At 44.9% G+C, this 20,550-nt stretch overlaps 1 protein-coding gene across 2 annotated transcripts in view; it reads right to left on the bottom strand.

Moving 5' to 3' along the window:
- Nucleotides 1-2,260: 2,260 nt before the first annotated feature.
- The window catches only part of Ikbkb (inhibitor of nuclear factor kappa B kinase subunit beta), a 48,628-nt gene continuing 30,338 nt past the window's right edge, over nt 2,261-20,550 (bottom strand). Inside the window, exons 9-22 of one of the 2 annotated variants that reach the window (XM_051182090.1) lie at nt 20,284-20,391; nt 17,470-17,599; nt 16,823-17,017; nt 16,096-16,210; nt 14,579-14,702; nt 13,858-14,009; nt 13,661-13,722; nt 12,215-12,324; nt 10,907-10,956; nt 10,710-10,809; nt 10,376-10,523; nt 6,640-6,767; nt 4,513-4,603; nt 2,261-3,544 (exon numbers count right to left, since the gene is read on the bottom strand). In XM_051182090.1, the coding sequence (XP_051038047.1) occupies nt 3,476-3,544; nt 4,513-4,603; nt 6,640-6,767; nt 10,376-10,523; nt 10,710-10,809; nt 10,907-10,956; nt 12,215-12,324; nt 13,661-13,722; nt 13,858-14,009; nt 14,579-14,702; nt 16,096-16,210; nt 16,823-17,017; nt 17,470-17,599; nt 20,284-20,391 (1,582 nt within the window). In that variant the 3' untranslated portion in view covers nt 2,261-3,475. The other variant, XM_051182091.1, reaches the window with a different exon arrangement.

Genomic DNA, 20,550 nt, shown 5'->3' on the forward strand with positions numbered 1-20,550 from the left:
TACTGTTATTGTTTTATCAAAGCAATTGAAAAATAACAGATAGTAAATGCAAGATTCTCCCTAAAAGGTTACTGGAAGGCAAAGTTTTACCTTAACTGCACAGGCACTCAAAACTAGGTCAGCCTGGATTGACCTTCTATTCTTCATACATGTTCTGGACACACTGGGAACATACTTGAATAGTATGCTTATCATAACATGTATATTTGTTACTGGGGCAGAGAAACTCATACTATTTTTCAGAGAAGGGAGAACACAGCCTGATGCTGGGAAGTAGGGGTTTTGAAGCTAGGTGTACTCTTAGGAGAGGGGTTCACAAAGCACATGCAGGTGAAGACTAGGCTGCAAAGTGTACTACTTTTTTAAGATGGGATCTCTATACATAGCTATGGACAATTACATTATTAGAAGAGTATGTATAACCCACAAACCAAATTGGGGTAACCAAGCTATCTTTTATGCATCTCTGCCTCATGCCTATGAATGGAGTCATAGCCTAAGCAGCTAGTATAGGCAGAGGACCATGGTTTGCTTAGAGCTGATGCAAAAGTCCAATGGATAGCCATGGGTATAGTAGACAGGAGCCCCAAGCCAGGTAATTATGTACAGAACTTGACACCTATTGGAACTTTGGAAAGGAAACATCCATCACATGCCTTTATCATAGTGTCTTGATCAGGTGATTTGTGTTCTAGTCCAAAGACAGGAAATCTTTTTTTTTTTTTTTAAGTACTTGCATTTATTTTGTGTATGAGTGTTTTGCCTGCATGTATGTCTGTATCACATGCGTGCCTGATGCCAGCAGAGGCAGAGGCCACAAGTGGGCATCTGATCCTTCAGAACTGGAGTCACAGATGGTTCTGAGCTGCCATGTGGGTGCTGGACTAGCCAGTGTTCTAATGGCTGAGATGGGGAGACTTCAGGAACGATTATTATGGGTTGAGTGTGAAATGGTCTTCCACAGCTCCTATTTGAATATGGGGAGGTAGTGGAAAATTTGGGGCAGGGTGCCCAGGTTAGGGCCATAGGAAAGGGCTTTGAGGGTCAGAGGTCATCTTCACTTCCTGCCCTCACCTCTCTTTGCCTCAGTCAGAGGCCAGTCCTTTGTTATGACAGTACATACCTTTAGCTACAAGAAAAGTGATCCATTGACCCTTGAGAAGAGATGCTATCCAAGCTGAAGATTATCTGGAGCTACTGAAATGGAATGAGGCCAGCAAAGACTCCCTTCTCAAATCTTTAGGGGAAGTACAGTCTTGCTGATATCTAGATTTCAATCTCTTGCCTTACATGTTAATAAATGTCTTTTTAGCTGTGCCATTTGTTATAGAGAAAATTATTTTCTTAGTGGTTTTTGTGTGTGTGTGTGTGTGTGTGTGTGTGTGTGTGTGTGTGTGTGAGAGAGAGAGAGAGAGAGAGAGAGAGAGAGTCCTCTAGTTGGCTTAGAACAGGCCCCCAGGGAATTCATCAACTGTCAAAGCCTCAGATACCTGCATAGTTTTTCTTTGATTTCTACACAATGTTTCAGGGTTTTACCTGTACTCAAAGGAAAATAAAATGTATTTTATTGTGCTGGCTAGTTTTATGTCATCTTAACTCAAGCTAGTTATCTGAACACAGGGAACCTCAATTGAGAAAACACCTCCATAACATCAGGCTGTAGAACATTCTCTTAGTGACTGATGAGAGAGGAACCAGCCCTTTACGGGTGGTGGCACCCTTGGGCAGGTTGTCCTGAGTTCTATAAGAAAGCAGGCTGCTCAAGCCTCGAGGAGCAGCCCAGTAAGCAGCACCCTATTATGGCCTCCTGTCAAGACTTCCTTTGATAAATGAACTGCAATGAAGAAGTATAAGCCAAATTAACTCCCTCCTCCCCAACTTGCTTTTTGGTCATGGTGTTTCATCATAGCAGTAGAAATACAAACTAAGACATTCATCTTGTGGGGAAACAAAAATAGCCCTTGAATTTCACTTTGTCATAAATTACCATGGCCTAGTGACAAACTTTCCAAATTAGTTCTTTGGGTTAATGTCATTTTCTTGCATGTTTTCTGGAGACTCCTATCTGCTTATTAAAACCACAACTCTTAGCCCAACATTCATTCCCTTCCCAATCTGGTCTCATCCTTTCTGGTCTTATTCCCACTATGCCCTTTCCAGATTCCTAAAATCATGCTTTGACTCCAGTACTTCTGGATGTTAGTAAACACTGAGCACACAGAGGGGCAAGGCTCAATAGCCACATGACATTACTCATGGATGAGTTTACATTAAGCTTAAGCCAGCATCTTTATTATGAGTTTAAAAATAGTTTACCAGTGTATAGTTTGACTCTCTAAGAAGTAATAAAGCACAAAGCCTTTTCTGAACACTTGGCCATTCATGCTTCATACCGTCTCTGTGTTGGCCACTTTGATATCTGTTTCAACTTTGTTTATTCTCTAACCAAATATACCTGTTTATGATAACCTGAGCCTGTTTTGCTTTTATACACATGTGTACACACACACAACACACACACAGAAACAAACACAGTTTTGTTGAAATGGCTCACAAATCTAGACATACTCTAATTTTACAAAATTCTGTGGTGTTGAATTTTGAGTTCAAGAGAACTAGTGATGCTATATTGAAGAAATATACATTTGAGACTAGAATATATATCTGAGTAATATTACAAAATATAGAAACTATGTATTTAAAAAAAGTTTAAAATGCTTTTAGCTAAGGTAAGAGGCAGAAACATCCCATCCTACACACAAGCACACACACTCATGCACACACACCTGACAGGTACAGAGGCATGGTAAGAGTGTTCTGTAGGGTAGGAGATGGCACAAGGCCTTTGTCTTTCTTTCTTCTCCAAGACAACTGATTCCAGGTAACCTCTGGGACTGAAGAGAAGGTAGGCTGCATTTCCATTCTGCCCAGCTCTGGAAGTAGCTTAAAGGACCTGAGACAGCAGGGAGCTTGGCTTACTTAAAGGTCATTTGCCACAATGACCAGCACAGGAAGCAAAAATATTTACCAGAAGTGAAGTGAAAAGAGGAAGAAAGTCAGGACCATCAAACTTATGATTAGAAATCCAAGAGAGGCTGGATCCAGTGATGCCCGAGCTGTAAGATGAGAAAGGATGGGCAGGGCAGGTCTCCCTCCCCGCAGTGGTCCAAAGGGGGACAGCTGGCTGCTGTCTCGAAACACTCAAGGTAGACATTTGCCATATTCTCTGTGTGGCAAACTACTCAGTGCTTTCTTCTTATGGCAGAGGAAGCAGCTAGGAAGAGCTGTTGCTGTGAATGCCCATAACTGGTACTTCTTGTGCTTCTGTGGTAGGGATGTCCAGTGTGTAGATGGGGCCAGCGGCAGGCTGCTGAGGCAAACATCACAACTGCTGGGAGAGTGAGATATCCAAGTGGGTGCTGCAGACACCAGACCATCATCACATCCAGAGCCATGGGGCCAATCCCTGGAAACCTCAGTCACAGGCCTGCTGCAGGCTACCCTTTTCTTCATCCTCCATTTGTAACCAGCTCCAGTCTAGAGTCTGAAAGATAAGAGGCACATTAAATACTCAGTGGCCATGGCCATCTTTCCTCTTCAGGAGGCAAGCAACCCAATCTAGAAGTACGTTTAGACTTCATCAGCATCAGTCCTGGTACTCCACAGCACCTCTGAGAAAATGAGCTATACATCCAAAGGTGCAGCAGACTGCCTTTGGACTAGCTGAAGTTCCTGGAACTCTGTGCCTGTAGGACACGGAGGTCATTTCAGTGTGTGTGGCCCATAGCGTAGAGAGCTCACTTACACACTCACTGCAGGTGGGTGGCATTCATCTCAGCTATCTGTTTCCATGCCAACTGGATGAACCTTCCCTTTTCTCTGCTTAAAGTGCAAGCAAGCAGTGAGATGGAAGAGAGTAGTACCAGGAGGCGGAAAACAGCAGGAGTTAGGGATGTTCACCACTGAAAGCCACGTGAGCAGATTAGAGATGCAGAGATGATGGCACCTGGCAGGATTTCTTCCCATTCCCCCGAAAGTGAGACGTGAAAACAGTTAGTAGACGATTCCACTAGTGGAATAGGGCCATTTAGATACCCACCATCATTTATACTTTGTCTGAAAACACCTCAACTGTGGGGCTAGATTTTCTTCAGGTCAGTTCCCCTAACTCTAATACTGCCTGTGGCTAAAGCATGGGTCCCTGAGCCACAAGGCTATATGACACGTTCCCCTTTCATCCTGCAGTCCAGCTCAGTGCACAACACGTACAGATGTTCTGTAACAGTTCCAAAGGTAGGGAAGGGGCTTCTGCGATGCCACCTTATGGAGATTAAGTCTCATAAGGGCTAACATAATAGATGCACACGACATTTCTCAGCATGAAATAATTACAAAAGACTTAAAATGTGTGAATAGTCGTGAGTCTCTGCTGAGCCAAGGCTGACACCAGGTTTCCTCTTTTGTTGCAGAAAGGGAGGGAGCGGACAAGCAGGGGTCCCCGGGAGCTGTTACCGTGAAGCTGTGGTCTTGCTCCTTCACGGTGTCCTGCAGCATACTTTCTAGCCGGGTGCAGAGGGCGTGAGCTTCAGCCACCAATTCTTCACTGAAGATAAGAAACATGTCACCAGAACAAGGTCATCAGGGTGTTACCAGAGCTAATTTCCTGCTTTAAAAATATGCTAAAGAACTTTTATCCTGTTCTAAAAAATGATATAGGAATTTTGAGTGTCTTAATGCACCTTGTCATTGACTGCAGGGTGATTTCATGTGTATAGTTAAACACGTTACAGACACTTAAATCCCATGAGACATAATATGGCTGAAAATATGCAACAGTAAACAGATCCTAAATAACAAAAAAGCAAAAGACTTTTTTAAGAGGATATATTTTATGTGCATAGGTGTTTGCCTGCATGTGTGGTTTTGCACAATGTAAATGCAGTGCCCATGGAGGCCAAAAGAGGCCATTGGGCCCCCTGGAACTGGGGTTACAAATGGTTGTGAGCTGCCATGTGACTGCTGGGAACTGAACTCAGGTCCTCTCCAACAGCAGCCAATACTCTTAACTGTCATGCTGGCCCAAGATTTCTTGATTTACACATAACTGAGAATTTCTCCCCAAAGTACCAAAATCTAAAACTATTTCCCATTACTTGTGTTCTGAAGGTTTTTTTCTTTTGAGGGGAGAGGAGAGGGCAGTGCTAGGAATTGACATACTAGGGTCAAATCACTGAGCTACAGCCCCAACTCACAGTTTTTGAAATGGGTAATGAGTTTCTTCAGTGCAAAGTTCTGAGAAGATACTACATCTAGACTGAATAACTGATTTTCTATCATGGATTGTCTTCATGACATGGGGGCAAGCCAAACAACTATGTGTCTGTCCTTTGCCAACCACGGCCTTGTAACAAGAGACATAAGACAGTCACCCCCACCCCTGCTCACACTCAGGGCTAACCTTTCTGAGCATGGGATATGACTGGAGGAAAAGAACCAAGAGACGCAGAGCCCCAGACTACCCTTCTTCAATGTGACATTCTGTGTGGGAAAGAAACAAGAGTGCACCCACAGGGCTCCTAGCTAGGCTAAAGGTTCATGCCAGCTCCAGAGACCACTGAGAGTCCGTGACCCAGTGCCTGACCTCCAGAAGCTGACAAGAGATGGGAAAGGTAACTAAGACTCCAGAGTAACATATAAGTAAATACCAATGACGATACACTCCCTAGGATCAAGAATAGGAGTTTTCAAAACATCTTTGTTATGTAATTTATGTTATAAAGTTTGCCTTTCAGTGTAATAACCCCATGACTTCAGCACTGCACTAGACTAATGTGAGCCATTTGTAAGAGACAATAGACTAACCAGAGAACAGCACTTGAGGTGGTCACAAGAGTTTTAAATAGTTTAAACATGATCTAGAATGGAGAAGAAACCCACTGATGGTTACTGACCAAACAAATGTCATTCCAGGTAAACAGAAGGCTTGGCTACAAGCGGTAGGAAGCAAAACAGAAGCCAAAATCCTTGCCAGGGATGGGCTATCTATAGTGTCTGCCGGGAAAGAGAAGAGGTCTGTGAGATGGCTCAGCAGGCAAAGGCACTTGTGGCCAAGCCTGGCGACTTGAGTTCAATCCCCAGGGTTCACATGGGGGAAGAAGAGAGGCTGCTTGCACAAATTGCCCTCTGACCCTGGCAGAGGGCATAACCTCCCACACACAGAAATAAAAAATATTTTTTAAAAAAGGAAAGAAATCAAAATGTCTGCAGCAGTTTGTCAATAAAGTTTAGTACTTTAATAATAAAAAAAAAAAGAAAAGAAAAAGAAAAAGAAGGGCTGAGGGGAGGGCGAAGGGAGGCACTGGGTGGGAACAGCAACCCAGTCACTCTAGATGGATGTGCCTGGGAGAAAGGCCAGGGATCCAGCTGTGACCTGAATTGGGTTTTAAAGAATAATTAACATTGGTGGACAGCATGACTAACAATTTCAATATTCTCATTAAACGATTGTAATCCAACTCTTGGACAGGGAAACAATGCCTGTGCCCGCAGGATCTGGTATACACGAAAAAGCACACTCATCCACTCCCAGTCTCCACGTCCCCTTGAACATTACACTTGGCACTGTCAAGCATATCTTACCTTTTCTTGGCTGAGTCAGGTAAGCTGTCACAGGCACTGGATGGCTGGGACATTAGCTGACCAGGGTGACTGAGCCGAGACACATTCATGCTATCTGGGCTTCCACTGACTGGACCTCTGACTTTGCTCTGAATGACAATACAAAAAGATAGTCAACAGATTTATATAGTCAGTGGGCTGGGGAGAGGGTTCAGGGGTGGCTCAGTCCCTTGTAGAAAACCTGAGTTTGCTTCCTAGCACTCACATTGGGTAGCTCACAAATGCCTCTGACTCCAGTCCCAGGGAAATCAGTGCCTCTGGATCCTCAGGCATCTGCACTCAGATGCATATACCTCCCCTCCACACACACCCACATCCACGTGCAGACACACACGTGTACACACATGCACACAGGCACGCACACACACACATGCACACAATTAAAAATAAAATATCTCAAAAAGAAGAGGAAGGAGCCGGGAAGTGGTGGCGCATACCTTTAATCCCAGCATTTGGGAGGCACAGGCAGGTTCGAGGCCAGCCTGGTCTACAGAGTGAGTTCCAGTTAAGCATCTGGCCTCTCCTTGGCTGGGTTGCCTCATATACTCTGTTGACCCTGCTCTTTCCTTCACTGTTGACAGAAGCTGAATGGCCCCGACCCTATCTATCTTCAGCCTACAGGCTGGGGTTCCTTCTGGCTCCAGACCCTCCCCTCTGGCTAACCACCGAGGTTCACTTTCAAAAAGACTTTTACATAAGCAGCTTTGTACTGCTCTTCACCCATCTGCTGCAACACCTATGGGGACAGGGACACCTCTTCCTCCATTTCTACCCTAGGCATGCAATCATGGAGGATGACTCTATGCTGACCGGCTCCCACAGCTGGGGTAACCTACTCCCCCACGGGAACTCAACTCATCTGCAAAATACCTTGGTCTCTTAGAGCTCAGATTTGAAAGAGTGCTGCATTCTGTCACTAGCTACCACTTGAGTGATTTCTCCTGAAATGTCTTCTTTAGGAAGGGGAAGAATGAACCCTCTAGTGTTTTCTCTTATGCTCTCAGAATAAGGGGTGTCCCACATAAACCAGTTTTAGCCCTGTGCAGTCTTACCCTTGATGGAACCCTACAGCCACTACTCTAAGCCACTTTTACCATCCCAACAGCACACACTCTTCTGAAATGTACTCACCACACATTCTCTCCAAGGAGCCTTTTCTGGTTGCTCTCCATCACTTCCAAGAGAGCTGGGGGTTCCTGCCCTGAATTCACATGACTATCTTGCGTAGTTCAGGGTTTTACACTTCTTCAGTCAGTCTAGTGTTCTCTTTCAACCCTCATCTGCAACCCTCATCTGCAACCCTCACCAGATTACAGTGGACGCCACCCTCAGTTCCCCATGTACCTCCCCTTTTACACTACGCTGGAAACTCCATGAATGCAGGTGGCAGATCAGGGAAGCATGTATTATCTCAGATTTCCCCCTTTCCCTCCTTTCTTACAGGAGGCTATGTCCCCCAGCTCCCATCCCCAGGCAAATCAGCCAGTGACACTCCTCATTCTGACTCCCTCAGTTGTCAGGAGTGACCATGAACATGTCCTGCCTCTGTGATCTCCCAGGACACTATCTCCTTCCTTGGCCTAGAGAGACACTGGAGTCAAGAACTTTTATAAGGGGGCTGGAGAGATAGCTCAGCAGCTGCTCTTCCAAAGGCCCTGGATTCAACTCTCAGCATCCGCATGGCTGCTCACAACTGTCAAAGTCCAGTTACAGGGCTTCTGACACCCTCATGCAGACATACATGCACATAAAGCACTAATGAACATAAAATAAAAATTAACCTTTATAAAGCACCATTTTATATCTTGCTTTAAAAATAAGCCACCTCCTCTTCTTTGCCCTTTTGGGTTGTTTTGTTATCTGAGGCAGGTTCTTACTATGTTGTCCAAACTAGCCTTGAACTTCCTACTCCACACTCCCAGGTGTGTGCCTCTACACTAGGTTCTCTCTTTGCTCTTGAAGCTACTAATGACAACGTTTCTTCTGCCGCCTTCTCTTCCTTCTTGGCATCTTTTCAACAACAGGTACCTGTATTCTAAGGCATGCTATTACTTGGCTCCTCCCCTTTTGCTAGATTTTGCTTTGTTTTACTTTTTCTCCCTGAGTAGTACACTAAAGCTGTGTTACAACAGTGTACATGTTCACAGGTAGGTGTGATTTTGAGAAAGAGAGACAGAGACAGAGAGAGAGAGAGAGAGAGAGAGAGAGAGGGAGAGGGAGAGGGAGAGGGAGAGGGAGAGAGAGAACAAGCAAGTTTTCATTTTGGAATAAACCTAACCCAGGCAGTGAAAAATTTTAAATAAATTGAACTTAAGGAAATGGTAAAGACCCCTCCTTGTTTGGAAGACAATTTTGAAAATAGCTATATTACCCAAATCAACTACATATTAAATGCAATCCCTCAAACTTCCAAAAAGAGAAACAAACTAAAAAATCTCAAACTGCATACAGAAACAAAGAACTCTCAATCAGCAGGAAAAATCCCAAGCAAAACAACCAATGCTGGAATTACCACCACCTTCATCTCACGTCATACAGGAGAAACAGCATAGTAAGAAGAGGGGCTCGGCACCAAAGCAGGCCCGCAGACCAGACAGACAGAGCACCCAGGCAGAACCCACCCATGTACAGACAGACATCGCAGTTTTGACAAAGACGCCAAAAATAGTCAGGGGAGGAAAGGCAGTCTCTCCAACAAATGGTGGTGGGAGAACCAGGGTTTTGAATGCAAAAAATAAGACTGGCCCTTAGATCTCCATGTATGTGTGCATTCCTTTGTGTGTGGGTGTGTGCATGCATGCGTCTGTGTATGTGCATTTGTGTGCACGTTGTTAGGGTCTGAACCAGGGGCCTTATGCATGAGATAAACATGGCTTCATGCTGAGCTTCAGCCCTAACTCTAAAAGTTCTTGCAAGAGAACTTCGGATGAGAAACATGCCACCTGAAGACACAGATGTAGATGACAAGGATTGAGCCACCAATGCTGGGGGAGGGGTCTCAGCTTTTTTTTTTTTTTTGAGACAAAGTTTCTCTGTGTAGTCCTGGCTGTCCTTGAACTCAGAGATCTTCCTGCCTCTGCCTCCCGAGTGCTGGGATTTAGGCAGGTGCCACCACTGTCTGGAGCCAGCTGGATTCTTAACTTCTAGCCTCTGAAGCTCTAACAGAACAATGTCTGCTGTTTGGAGCCCGCCACTTGCGGCAATTACAGTAGCCACATGGGAATATAACACCACCACCTCACACACATGGGTATATAACAACACCTCACACACACGGGATTATAACACCTCACCCACATGGGTATATAATAACACCTCACACTCATGGGTATGTAACAACACCTCTCACACACGGGATTATAACACCTCACACACATGGGTATATAACTACACCTCACACACACGGGATTATAACACCTCACACACATGGGTATATAACCTCACACACATGGGATTATAACACCTCACACACATGGGTATATAACAACACCTCACCCACATGGGTATATAATAACACCTCACACTCATGGTGAGATTCCCTTCAGGAATCTCCCCGCCCACTCCACATTACAAATAAGTGCCAGTCTAGCAGAGCTGAGGAGCATGGGTCAGGGAAGGGGGATGAATGGAAGGGACAACACGCAACATACGTGACACCAACCCAGGGACCCGAGAGGCTGGAACAAAGGTCACTCACACAGGCAATCTTCAGGAGGTTCCAGAGCTCCTTCTGCCGCTTCTCCTGAAGGCGGGCCACAGTCTTCTCATCCTCATTCATAAGGCTCACCACCTCTTCTACCTTGGGTAGCAACTCTAGTGCCTTCTGCTTACAGACCACAGTTTTACTGAAAAGGACAAATGAGCCACACTCCTGTGAGCTCCAGGCTGGCACAGCGTTGCTTTCGCCTGTTCTGGATCCTATCAGCATATTGTTTCTTCACTGTGTAGGCAAGTCAGAGCAAGAGCACCCATCTGACCCTGGATGGGCTTTGCTGTAATTCCTCACCCTGTCCTAGAGCAGGAGCACTTACCTGAGCTGTGTATAAATCACTCGCACTTTCTTCTCAAAGCATTGAATTGCCTGAAGTAGCAGCCGGACCATTTCCTGACTGTCCCCGTCTGTCCTCTGGTCTGCAGAGGAGAGTGGCACAGTTCTTCCTCCTGGCCTCCTGGGGAGACCAGTGTCTCAAAGACAAGATAAAAAAGGGCCAGGGCCAAAGTCACCTACCTCTCGGCTTCTCCCTTAGTCTTCTATATAGCTCTCTTGCTTGTTCTTCTCTGGAAGACAGAAAAGGCTAGACTCAAGGCCCACTGATGACATTTAAAACACTAGTCTAATTCTTGTCAGCTGAATCGCTATTTTTTAGACAAACTGGACACACATTCTCAATATGAAAAAAACCTGCCAGTTTTGGTACTATTTATAAAACAAAAATGCCCCAAACAAGAGCCAACTTAAGGGTTATACTCTTTTCTGCTTGGCTACAAGAGAGATTCAAGGTGCCATTTCTAGATCTGACTAAGAAAGTACTTGCCCTCCGAGAACATGAGTCCAGTCAGGCAGTGGTGGCTCACACCTTTAATCCCAGCACTCGGGAGGCAGAAGCAGGTGGATCTCTGAGTTTGAGGCTGGCCTTGTCCACAGAGTGAGTTCCAGGATAGCTAGCGCTGTTACACAGAGAAACCCTGTTTCGAAAACTCAAACCAAAACAAACAAAACCAAACCCTCTAAGTCCAAGGCTAGATATAAACTCCCATTGCCTCAAGACCAACGGACTCTGGCTGCACAGACACAATCCTAGCACTCAGGAAGCTGAAACAGGATTTCGGTGAATTTGAGGCAAGTCTTGGCTATCTAGCAAGTACCAGAACAGCGAATACTATGTAGTGATACCCTGTTTTGAAACATATGCATTCTTACTTGGAAACTTAAAGAGATTGAAGGGTTAAAAAATAATACAATGGAGAATAAATAATTGTTTTCAGATTTCTCACCCTAAGAATTCTAGTAAGAGCATCAGGGGATACTGATCACTCCAGTGACAGAGCGCTTGACAGGCTGACCCCCCTCCCACCTGCCTGGACTCTTATGTCAGCACACAGGGCTGCATGCTAGGTTCTCCAGGTAGCATGGATCAGTGAGAACACCTTGACCCCTCTTAGACACAATGCCCAACTCCTGGACTAATCAGGCTCCTCCCTCTAGACAAGGGGCGCTGGATGAGCAGGGATGTCTGTACGTGTGTGCGCGCATTCATGTATGGTTCACAGCCTTTAAAGGTTATTGGTTGTTTCTGAAACATGTAGTTTGAATGTCTCCTTACACTCTGTCATTTGACAGAGTTGTCATTTGACAGTCTGAATGGCAAGGCGTAGAGTGACAGCCATTTGTCTTGGCTGATTCCAGGGAATGTGCCAAGTTGATACACCAGGAGACACATCCCACTGAAGGAACCTCCTGAGGCAATCCTTATATATCAGAAACTCTACAGTGTGTTCAGAGGCACAGTGCGGTCCTTTCCTGGGTTGTACTCACAGGTCATCCAGAGTGCCTCCCTGCTTCCGACCCATCGGGCTCCTCTGTAAGTCCACAATATCAGTCTGTAGGGCCATCATCCGCTCCACTAGACGCTTCACGTCGTCCTCCTGATGGAAAAGCTGTGCTCATGCCAACTGATGTAAAAAGGGCATCCTGAGAGGAGAGATTTGCTGGGGCCAGCCGGGGAGACCCTCCTAACTTACAGGAGACTTTCAGTTGATTGGCTAGAAGGAATGTGGCTTTAGGAGTAAGATGGTCTCAAGTTGGATCTCGTGTCTACCACTTTCCAGCTGAGAGACCCTCAGTAGTCACTTAACTGTGAAGTCAGTTTCCTTCCATAAAACAACCTCCAATACAGTTCAACTGCACGGCTAAAAACAAGAGCAAGTGCAGTATCCGGCAGAGAAGATGCCCAATGCTGTTACTTTGTCTACCCAAAAATAGGTGACAGGGTTGAATATCAAATCAGTGAGGAATATACACACTTCAGGATCAGACAAGGGATTTATTGGTTTCTGTGTGTGCGCACGTTGGCATGTGTGTACCATGGTGCCTATGTGTAGGGGTTAGAGGACACTTTCAGGAGTGGATTCTCTCATTCTATGTTCTTGTTGGTTCTGACACATTTTGTGTACTCAGGCTAACAACTGTTGGTCTGTAAGCCTCCAGGCAGTTCTCTGGTCTCTGCCTCTCAGTTTGCTGTGGGAGCACAGAGATTAGAGATGTGTGCTAGTACCAGTGGTTTTTTATTACTATTATTATTATTATTATTATCATCATCATCATCATTATAACAAGCTTTAAAAAAAGTGGGTTCTGAACATCCAACTCAAGTCAGTAGGCACCTATACCCACTGAGCCACTATGCTGGCTTCATGCCCATATACCTTAAGTACGTATTAACCTATTAGGTCTCACTTATAAAGTTAGACACTAAAGTCTCAGAGGCAAAGTCCCCATCCGGTACACAGAGAATGAAGATGAGAAAAGCTTGGCACGCACAGACTTGGATCTGTGCCATGATGCACCAAGCTACACTTACTTCTCTGACCCCGTGAAGAGGGGTTTTCAATGGCATCTAATGTATACTCTCCTGAGATTTTCTACTTAAACCCTTTCTTCCTTACAGATTTCATGTTGTGAAGAAGGAGTGTTGCTCTCCCCATCCAAAGCCCATTTTAATAGCAGGTGGCCTTGGTTTTCCCAAGGGCATCCGACATTTTGCCTTTTTCCCTAAATCCAGACAAACTCTGCCCAGCTCTCAAGTCTGGTCACAGCTGAGCTCCCTGCCCCCTCCCAGCAAGTCTGCTTAAGGCCAAAGGATGTGGCTAGGAAACCTGCAGTTTTGATGAAGCAGCTCAAACCAGTGTTGGATAAGAAAGTGGAAAATGGTAGGACAAAGCTCCAGGCACACCACAGAACAGGGCTGGATGGGTCTCCTACCCGCCCACACTGCTCCACAGCCTGCTCCATCTCCTTCCAGGCCAGCAGCAGCTTTTCTGATGCTGGAAAAAAAAATGAAAAACAAAAACATAAAACCAAACCAGAAGTTAAAAACTGAATTATAAGAGGCAAAGAAACTTCAGGAAGAAGAAAGGAGCAGGGAGAAGTGTTTGGAGCTCACTGCAGAGCATACTCACTGATCCCAAACTCAGTCTGTTCTCTGTACTTCTCTAGGTCAATCTGGATGCTGGTTTTAAAGAAATCCAGCTTGGCCTTGAGCTGTTGCGCCATGGAGGCCATGGCGTTCTTCATCTTGGAAAGGCAGCTGTTGTTACGAAGGAGATTCATCCTGCAGCGATGGTAAGAAACAGAACCTTGGGACACACTTGGCATCTAAGCACACTTGCTGTATAGCAACAGAGACCTCTGCCAAGAGAGGCTCAGCTGTAATCCCTCACAGTCACCACTTACCAAAACAGCTTCTTAGAATCATAAGGACAACTTTCCTAGCTGCACCAACACATCAAGGTCTACATCAAAGTTGAAATTAGGTAAAATACTACACTCAGCCCAATACATTCATTCTAATTGGAGGATCCATCGGCAAGTCCTCCATACACCAGTTAGGGCAGTGCCCTTCATCCAAGGCTCACCACACTCCTCCAAGCTCCAGATTCCACACAGATGAGCTGCCCAGGCCCAGGTTCTACACTCTTGCCCCATGTGCCAATCCCGCTGACCTTAGCAAGCCCAAGGGCCTCCCTCCAGCCAGCACACCCAACCACTCTCCCTTTCATCCAAACCAGCGTCTCCTCTTGTCCCTCCTAAGAGTTGTTTCTGGATCCCTGCCTAAGCTGCCTCTCTAGAGCCAAAGCCAACAAGCAATTTTAAATGCATCAAGTTAAACCAGCGCCGTACATGGCAGCTCGTTGTCCTTGCTGTAGTCGGTTGCAGTCTTCCTTTAGCGTTTGGATGCTGTGCCAGACTTGGCCCCACACTTTCCTCAGCTGGAAGAAGGGGAGGTTCCGTTTGGGCTCCTGAACTGGAAACAAATAGTTGTCAGATCCAGGGAGCCACATCCTGCCCCACAGCATCACTAGTATTTTTAGAGTTATATCATCACTGTTTGGTTACATAATTTTGCAGGTATTATAGTTCGCTATAGTTTACACATGTCAGTGTTCCATTAATAGTACACACAGACAGCAAAATACTACTACCAATTTGATTTGAAGAAATCCAAGGAGTCAAGCACGGTGATACACACCTGCAATCCCAGTACTTAGGTGGCCGAGGCAGGGCCTCTGCTGGGAGTCTGAGACAGGCTTAGGTTACAGAGTTAGTCTAAGGTCAGCCTGTGCTATGAACCACTTGGAGACATAGTTACAAGTATTCATGCCTGTGTATTTTCAATAGATGCTCTTATTGTTACCACATTTAAGGCTGTGTGATATTTTCATGAAACATGAAAATACACCATCGGATGGAATGGATCAGTGGGTAACTGCTCTTGTCACACAAGCCTAGTGACCCAAGTGCTGTCTTTAGGACCCAAATAAAGGTAAAGGAGAGGACTGATTCCACAAAGTTGTCTAATCTCTACACGTGTGCTGTGGCACATATGCACCCCCCAATAATAAAGAAATAAACGTAGCATTAGCCAGATGTACTAAAAATGTTTAAATAACTAATAAGCCTAGGAGATCTTTGAGACATTAGATCATTGATCTTTTTACTCTAAGTATGTATCTGTGAGACAGAGGCCTCAAAAATGGGAGTAGGTGGATTCTCACAATGTCCAAATAATCATGCAATGGAGTATTATACAGCAGCCATTCAAAACAAAATGGTTCTGCATGTTCCAATACGAGGGAGATGAACATACTAAGTGAAAAGGGAGATACGAACAGTACATATTAATGTTATTCTTTTTTTTTTTTTCCTTTGAGGGGCATACCTAAGCATTTAATAACAGTAGTTTTGCTAGAAGGGGAACTTACTGGCTAGAGACTAGAGCCAAACTGCTTTCTTTTCATTGTATATCCTTTTTAGAGGTATCTTTTGAGGTTTTGTGTTCTGTTTTTGTATCATGTACATACATTAATTTTGGGTGGGGGGAAAACAGTCGCATTTAACCAAGGATGTCTTGAACTTGCCCTAAAGCTAAACTCCCAATCCTCTTGCTTTTACCCTCCAATTCTTACACATATTTGTTATTAAAATATCAGTGCAACTTCAAAAAATGAACACAGAAGTAGGTGGCATTTCTTATCGTCCGTGTAGTACTCTGGTAAGTGTCTGGATTATTCTCTGTACATCTCAGATAAAGAAGGGTTCTGCACCCCAGAACCAGAAAGACGTTTCCTTTATGTATCCCCCCTCCAACTTTGCCCCAGATATCTCGACTGGTCAGTTTTAATAAACGATGTACTCACGGATACAGCTGACGCTTTCAGGTTGGGGTCGGGGGGTGATCTGAGTCTCGTAGGTGATTTTACTATTGTCAAAGAGAAAAACAAGATCCATGTCCAATGTGAGGCCCTCATTTGGCTGCAAAGGGACAAGAACAGAGTGAGTCCTGTGGATTCCATCCTTCATTCCCAGCTACACAAGATCAGTTAGAAGACCAACCACTGACGGAGGGTGTCACCTCAGCATATGAAGCACATGTGACTCGGCCTGCTCTCCTTCCTGATCTTTCTATTTGAACCTGCCCCTGCCCCTCACTTACATCAGGTTCTATTTATTCTGACTGCTTCTCCTGTGCTGAAGTCTCCTGTACACACACTTCCCCATGAAGACTTTCTCATGTGTTAACATGACTTCCCATTTGTTATTGCATTAGCACTTTGGGGCAGGCACGGTGTCACACATTGATGAGGTTAGCACAGGTGCCCAGCACAGTTGTGTGGTCACAAATAGCTTTGGTTGACCAGAAGGACAGAACACGATTTTGGCAATAGAGGCACAAAAAAGAGCATTAGAGGTCTAGAAGTGACAAGCTGAATATGGAATGATAGGTCTTTTTAGCAAGCCACATGGGATTTCTGACCCACCACACAAGTTGTACACTTGTACACCGTGTCATTAACTGCTTGTTATGCTGATGGTCTCCCTAGGTGACCAAGTCGGAGGGAAACAGGGCAGGGTGAAGGGACTCGCCTTGCTGTCTGAGATGCACTGAGTAGCAGGCTTGTCCGGGAGCAGCACCAGCCCTGCCTCTTGCAGCAGCTCCTGGTCGTTCTCCGGGATTCCCGTATCTTCCCGGATTCTGGTTTTTAAGCTCTGCAGACTCTCATCCTCTGTTACAGGGTATGTGTGAACGGTGCCTGTGACCATGTTCAAGATATGAACCAGCTGCAACACAACCCAGATGTTACTGGCAAAAAAAATTCTCTTAGCACTTATTTGCCTTCTGTGTTTGTGGGTACACTGGGGAGGGGAGCACACGTGCGTGCCACACATTGTTCTCCTCTCCGTTATATAGGTTGCAGGGGTTGGACTTGGGTTTGCCAGGCTTGTCTGCAAACATCTTTACCTGATAGCCATCTCACTAACCCAGAAAGCAGATTTCTTTACCAAAAGGCTATGTGTTTGTCAAGATTCTCTGCTATCTTCCACTTTCCTCAACAGCGAGCTGGTAGCAGTGTCACACATCTCAGGCTTCCTGTACTCTTATTTTAGCCTCAAGACTCATAGGAGCCTGAATCCCACCTCCCCCAAAGCCAATGTCCCATGTTGTCCCCTTCCTCATAACAACTTCTGTGTCCCACTGGGAGCCACAGCTGCTGCCTGGACCCTGCTCTCACCTTCAAGTTCAGGATGTCATCCAGGGCTCGAAAACAGCCATTGGGGCCATACTGAGGATCTGTGCCCCTTTGTCGAGGATGCCACATGAGCATCAGTTGCAGCCACTTCTCTAGACGTTCAGCCAGGACACTACAGGGAGCAAAGGTGAGAGGGGCCTGAGCCAGCTGCCTGGGTGTGCAGATTCCAAGGCGCAGCTTTGACTGACAGCTCAGACCGAGTGAGGCATTTGATCCCAGATCCCATATAAAAAAAACTGCATCTATCAGACAAGCAGATCCTTGGAAAGTGAGCCAGCTTAGCCTCTTTTCTGTTGAATTCCAGCCAAAAGGAGGTCAGGCTGAAACTCAAAGTTGTCTTCTAGCCTCCAGAGCACAGACACACACAAACACATACATAAACACATTTTTAAAAAAAAAAAAAAAAAAAAAAGCACAGCCTTGAGCATGTTTCAAAACAATGTTGGCAACCAAATGACTATCAAAACTGAAACTGAGTGACCTGACAGAACACACAAACACTTCCCAATAGCATAACAACTTGGGTGCTTCTCCTATCCTTCTCCTATCCCCTAAGCCTTAGGGGTGACCTCAAAGCTTTGATAATGCATTCTAGAGCTGGGTTGTAGCTCAGTGGTAACATGCTTGACTGGCTCCGTAGATTCAAGATAAGCAGTATGTCTCCGTGTTTATACACATGTGTAAACACACACACAAAAAGAGAATATAAAAAATTATTTTGCCAAGATTTAACTCTGTAAAGATAGAAGCACACATATTTCATTAATCATATTAGTATAAAATTTAATATCTATGTACTTAATATTTGTCTTTAATAAATGGTAAAACTATATACTCCAAAGAAACTAAGAATGAATACATTTTTATAATCAGATGTTTTATTTATGTACTTTATGCTTATATATACTTTACATACTTTTATATGTTTATATACTTTATAACTCTAAATTTACATATCTGGTGAAAGTTTCTTGGGCACAAAGGGATCCCAAATGGAAGATTTTGTTTGTGTTTTTTGAGACAAGGTCTTACTATATAGTTCTGGATACTGGCTGTCCTGAATACTCACTATGTTGACTAGGCTGGCCTGTAGCTCAGAGATCTACCTGTCTCTGCCTCCCCAGTGCTGGGGTTAAAGGTGTGTGCCACCACGCTTGGCTCCGAGTTTAAGTTTTAAGTAGTCCTGGTCTAGACCCTGAGCTGCTGATTTGAGAGCACCTAATGGATGTACATGTCACTGTTCAAAGTATTCCTGCTGTCCCACACTGTCCCCTTAGGCTCCCTGTTGCCCCCACACTGCCCCCTTAGGGCAAATCCCATGTGCCTCTATAACTTCCTCTCTTTTCTTCACCTGTCCATGTCTTCTCTAACTCCCCACCCCTCCCACAACTATAACATACCCAATATTACTCCACACTGCTGTAATCCAATCCATGTGACTTCTTCCCCTGTTCCCAAATATGTGAGTATTCATCAACCTGGACAACCTGGAGCTTTTTTTTTTTTTTTTTTTTTTTGGTATTATGACCCAATTCTGATTCACTAATTAACTGCTTATATTCTAGCTCTAAGACTAGACCACAGGCCCAGTCAAACTTCAAAGGTTTGTTTGGGCCAGACAAGGAACACAAAGAAGAATAAGGTATAATCCCTACCCTTAAATGACTTTCTGTGGAGTAAGACAAACCTTATGCTAAACTCCAAATAGAGATACGTCAGAGCTTCAGCTGTCAATGTCAAACCCAGAGTCACCTGGGAAAAGGGAACCTCAAATGAATTACCTTGAAAAGGCTGGCTGGTGGCCATGTCTATGAGGCATTTTCTTACTTGTTAATTGATATGGGGGGGTGTGCCTAGCCTACTGTGGGCAGTGCCATTCCCTAGGCACGGGACCTGGGCTGTATAAGAAATCAGGCCAAGCTGGGTGGTGGTGGCACACACCTTTAATTCAAGCACTCAGGAGGCAGAGGCAGGTGGATCTTTGAGTTTAAGGGCAGCCTGGTCTACAAAGTTGAGTTCCAGGACAGCTAGGGCTACACACAGAAACCTGAGAGGGAGGGAGGGGGAGGGAGAGAGAGAGAGAGAGAGAGAGAGAGAAACCCGAGAGGGAGGGAGGGGGAGAGAGAGGGGGAGAGAGAGAGAGAGAGAGAGAGAGAGAGAGAGAGAGAGAGAGAGAGAGAGAGAGAGAGAGAATGCTGAGCAAGCCAGAGGGAACAAGAGAATAGCAGCATCTTCCATGGCTGTTTAAATTTCTACTCTAGGTTCCTGCTTTAAGTTCTTGTCTTAGCTTCCTTTGAAAATAAGATACACTAGTAAATTGTTATGTGAATTTAGCAAAGAGATGGTTTGGGAATATAGCTCACTGGTAGAGCGCTTGCATTGCACAAAGACATAGGTCTCATCTCTATGGTGAAAACCAACCAATCAATTAATAACAACAGCAACAAAAAGATTCTAGGGAGACCAGATACAAGAATTCATCCTATGTCTAACGTTGAGTGGGATTAGTCAAGTTCTCAGTCATAGGATGGTATTCTGTTTTCCATTCAAAAGTTATCAAAGGGGCTGGAGATGACTCAGTGATTAATTAAGAGTACTGGCTGCTCTTGCCTAGACCTAGGTTTGATCCACATGGCAGCTCATAATAGTCTGCAACTCCAGTTTCAGGGGATCCAATCTCTCTTCTGGCTTCCACAGGTACCAGTCACTCAAGCATATACAATTAAAACAAACATATGTATCAGATGTCACCTCAAACCTGATTTCTAAAGAGAAGAGAAATACCAATGGCCATACCTGTTAAGATTATTGGGGAAGGGTAAAGAGCTGGAGAATTTCACTGTCCCATTCAAATCTTCACTGACAACAATGTCCACTTCGCTCTTCTGCCGGACTTTGGAATGCCTATAAATGACATTTTAAGATGTCTTTTATGTCAGTGTCAGATACCCAGTTTACATTTGTAACCTCAATTTACAACTGCATACTTGTTGAAATAATGGTGGGAATGCTGACAGGTTTATGAACGGTCTGTATTGTGATTAGGGGTTCAGCTCAGTGGCA

The sequence above is a fragment of the Phodopus roborovskii genome, unplaced genomic scaffold (assembly GCF_943737965.1).
Source record: "Phodopus roborovskii unplaced genomic scaffold, PHOROB, whole genome shotgun sequence".
NCBI lineage: Eukaryota > Metazoa > Chordata > Mammalia > Rodentia > Cricetidae > Phodopus > Phodopus roborovskii.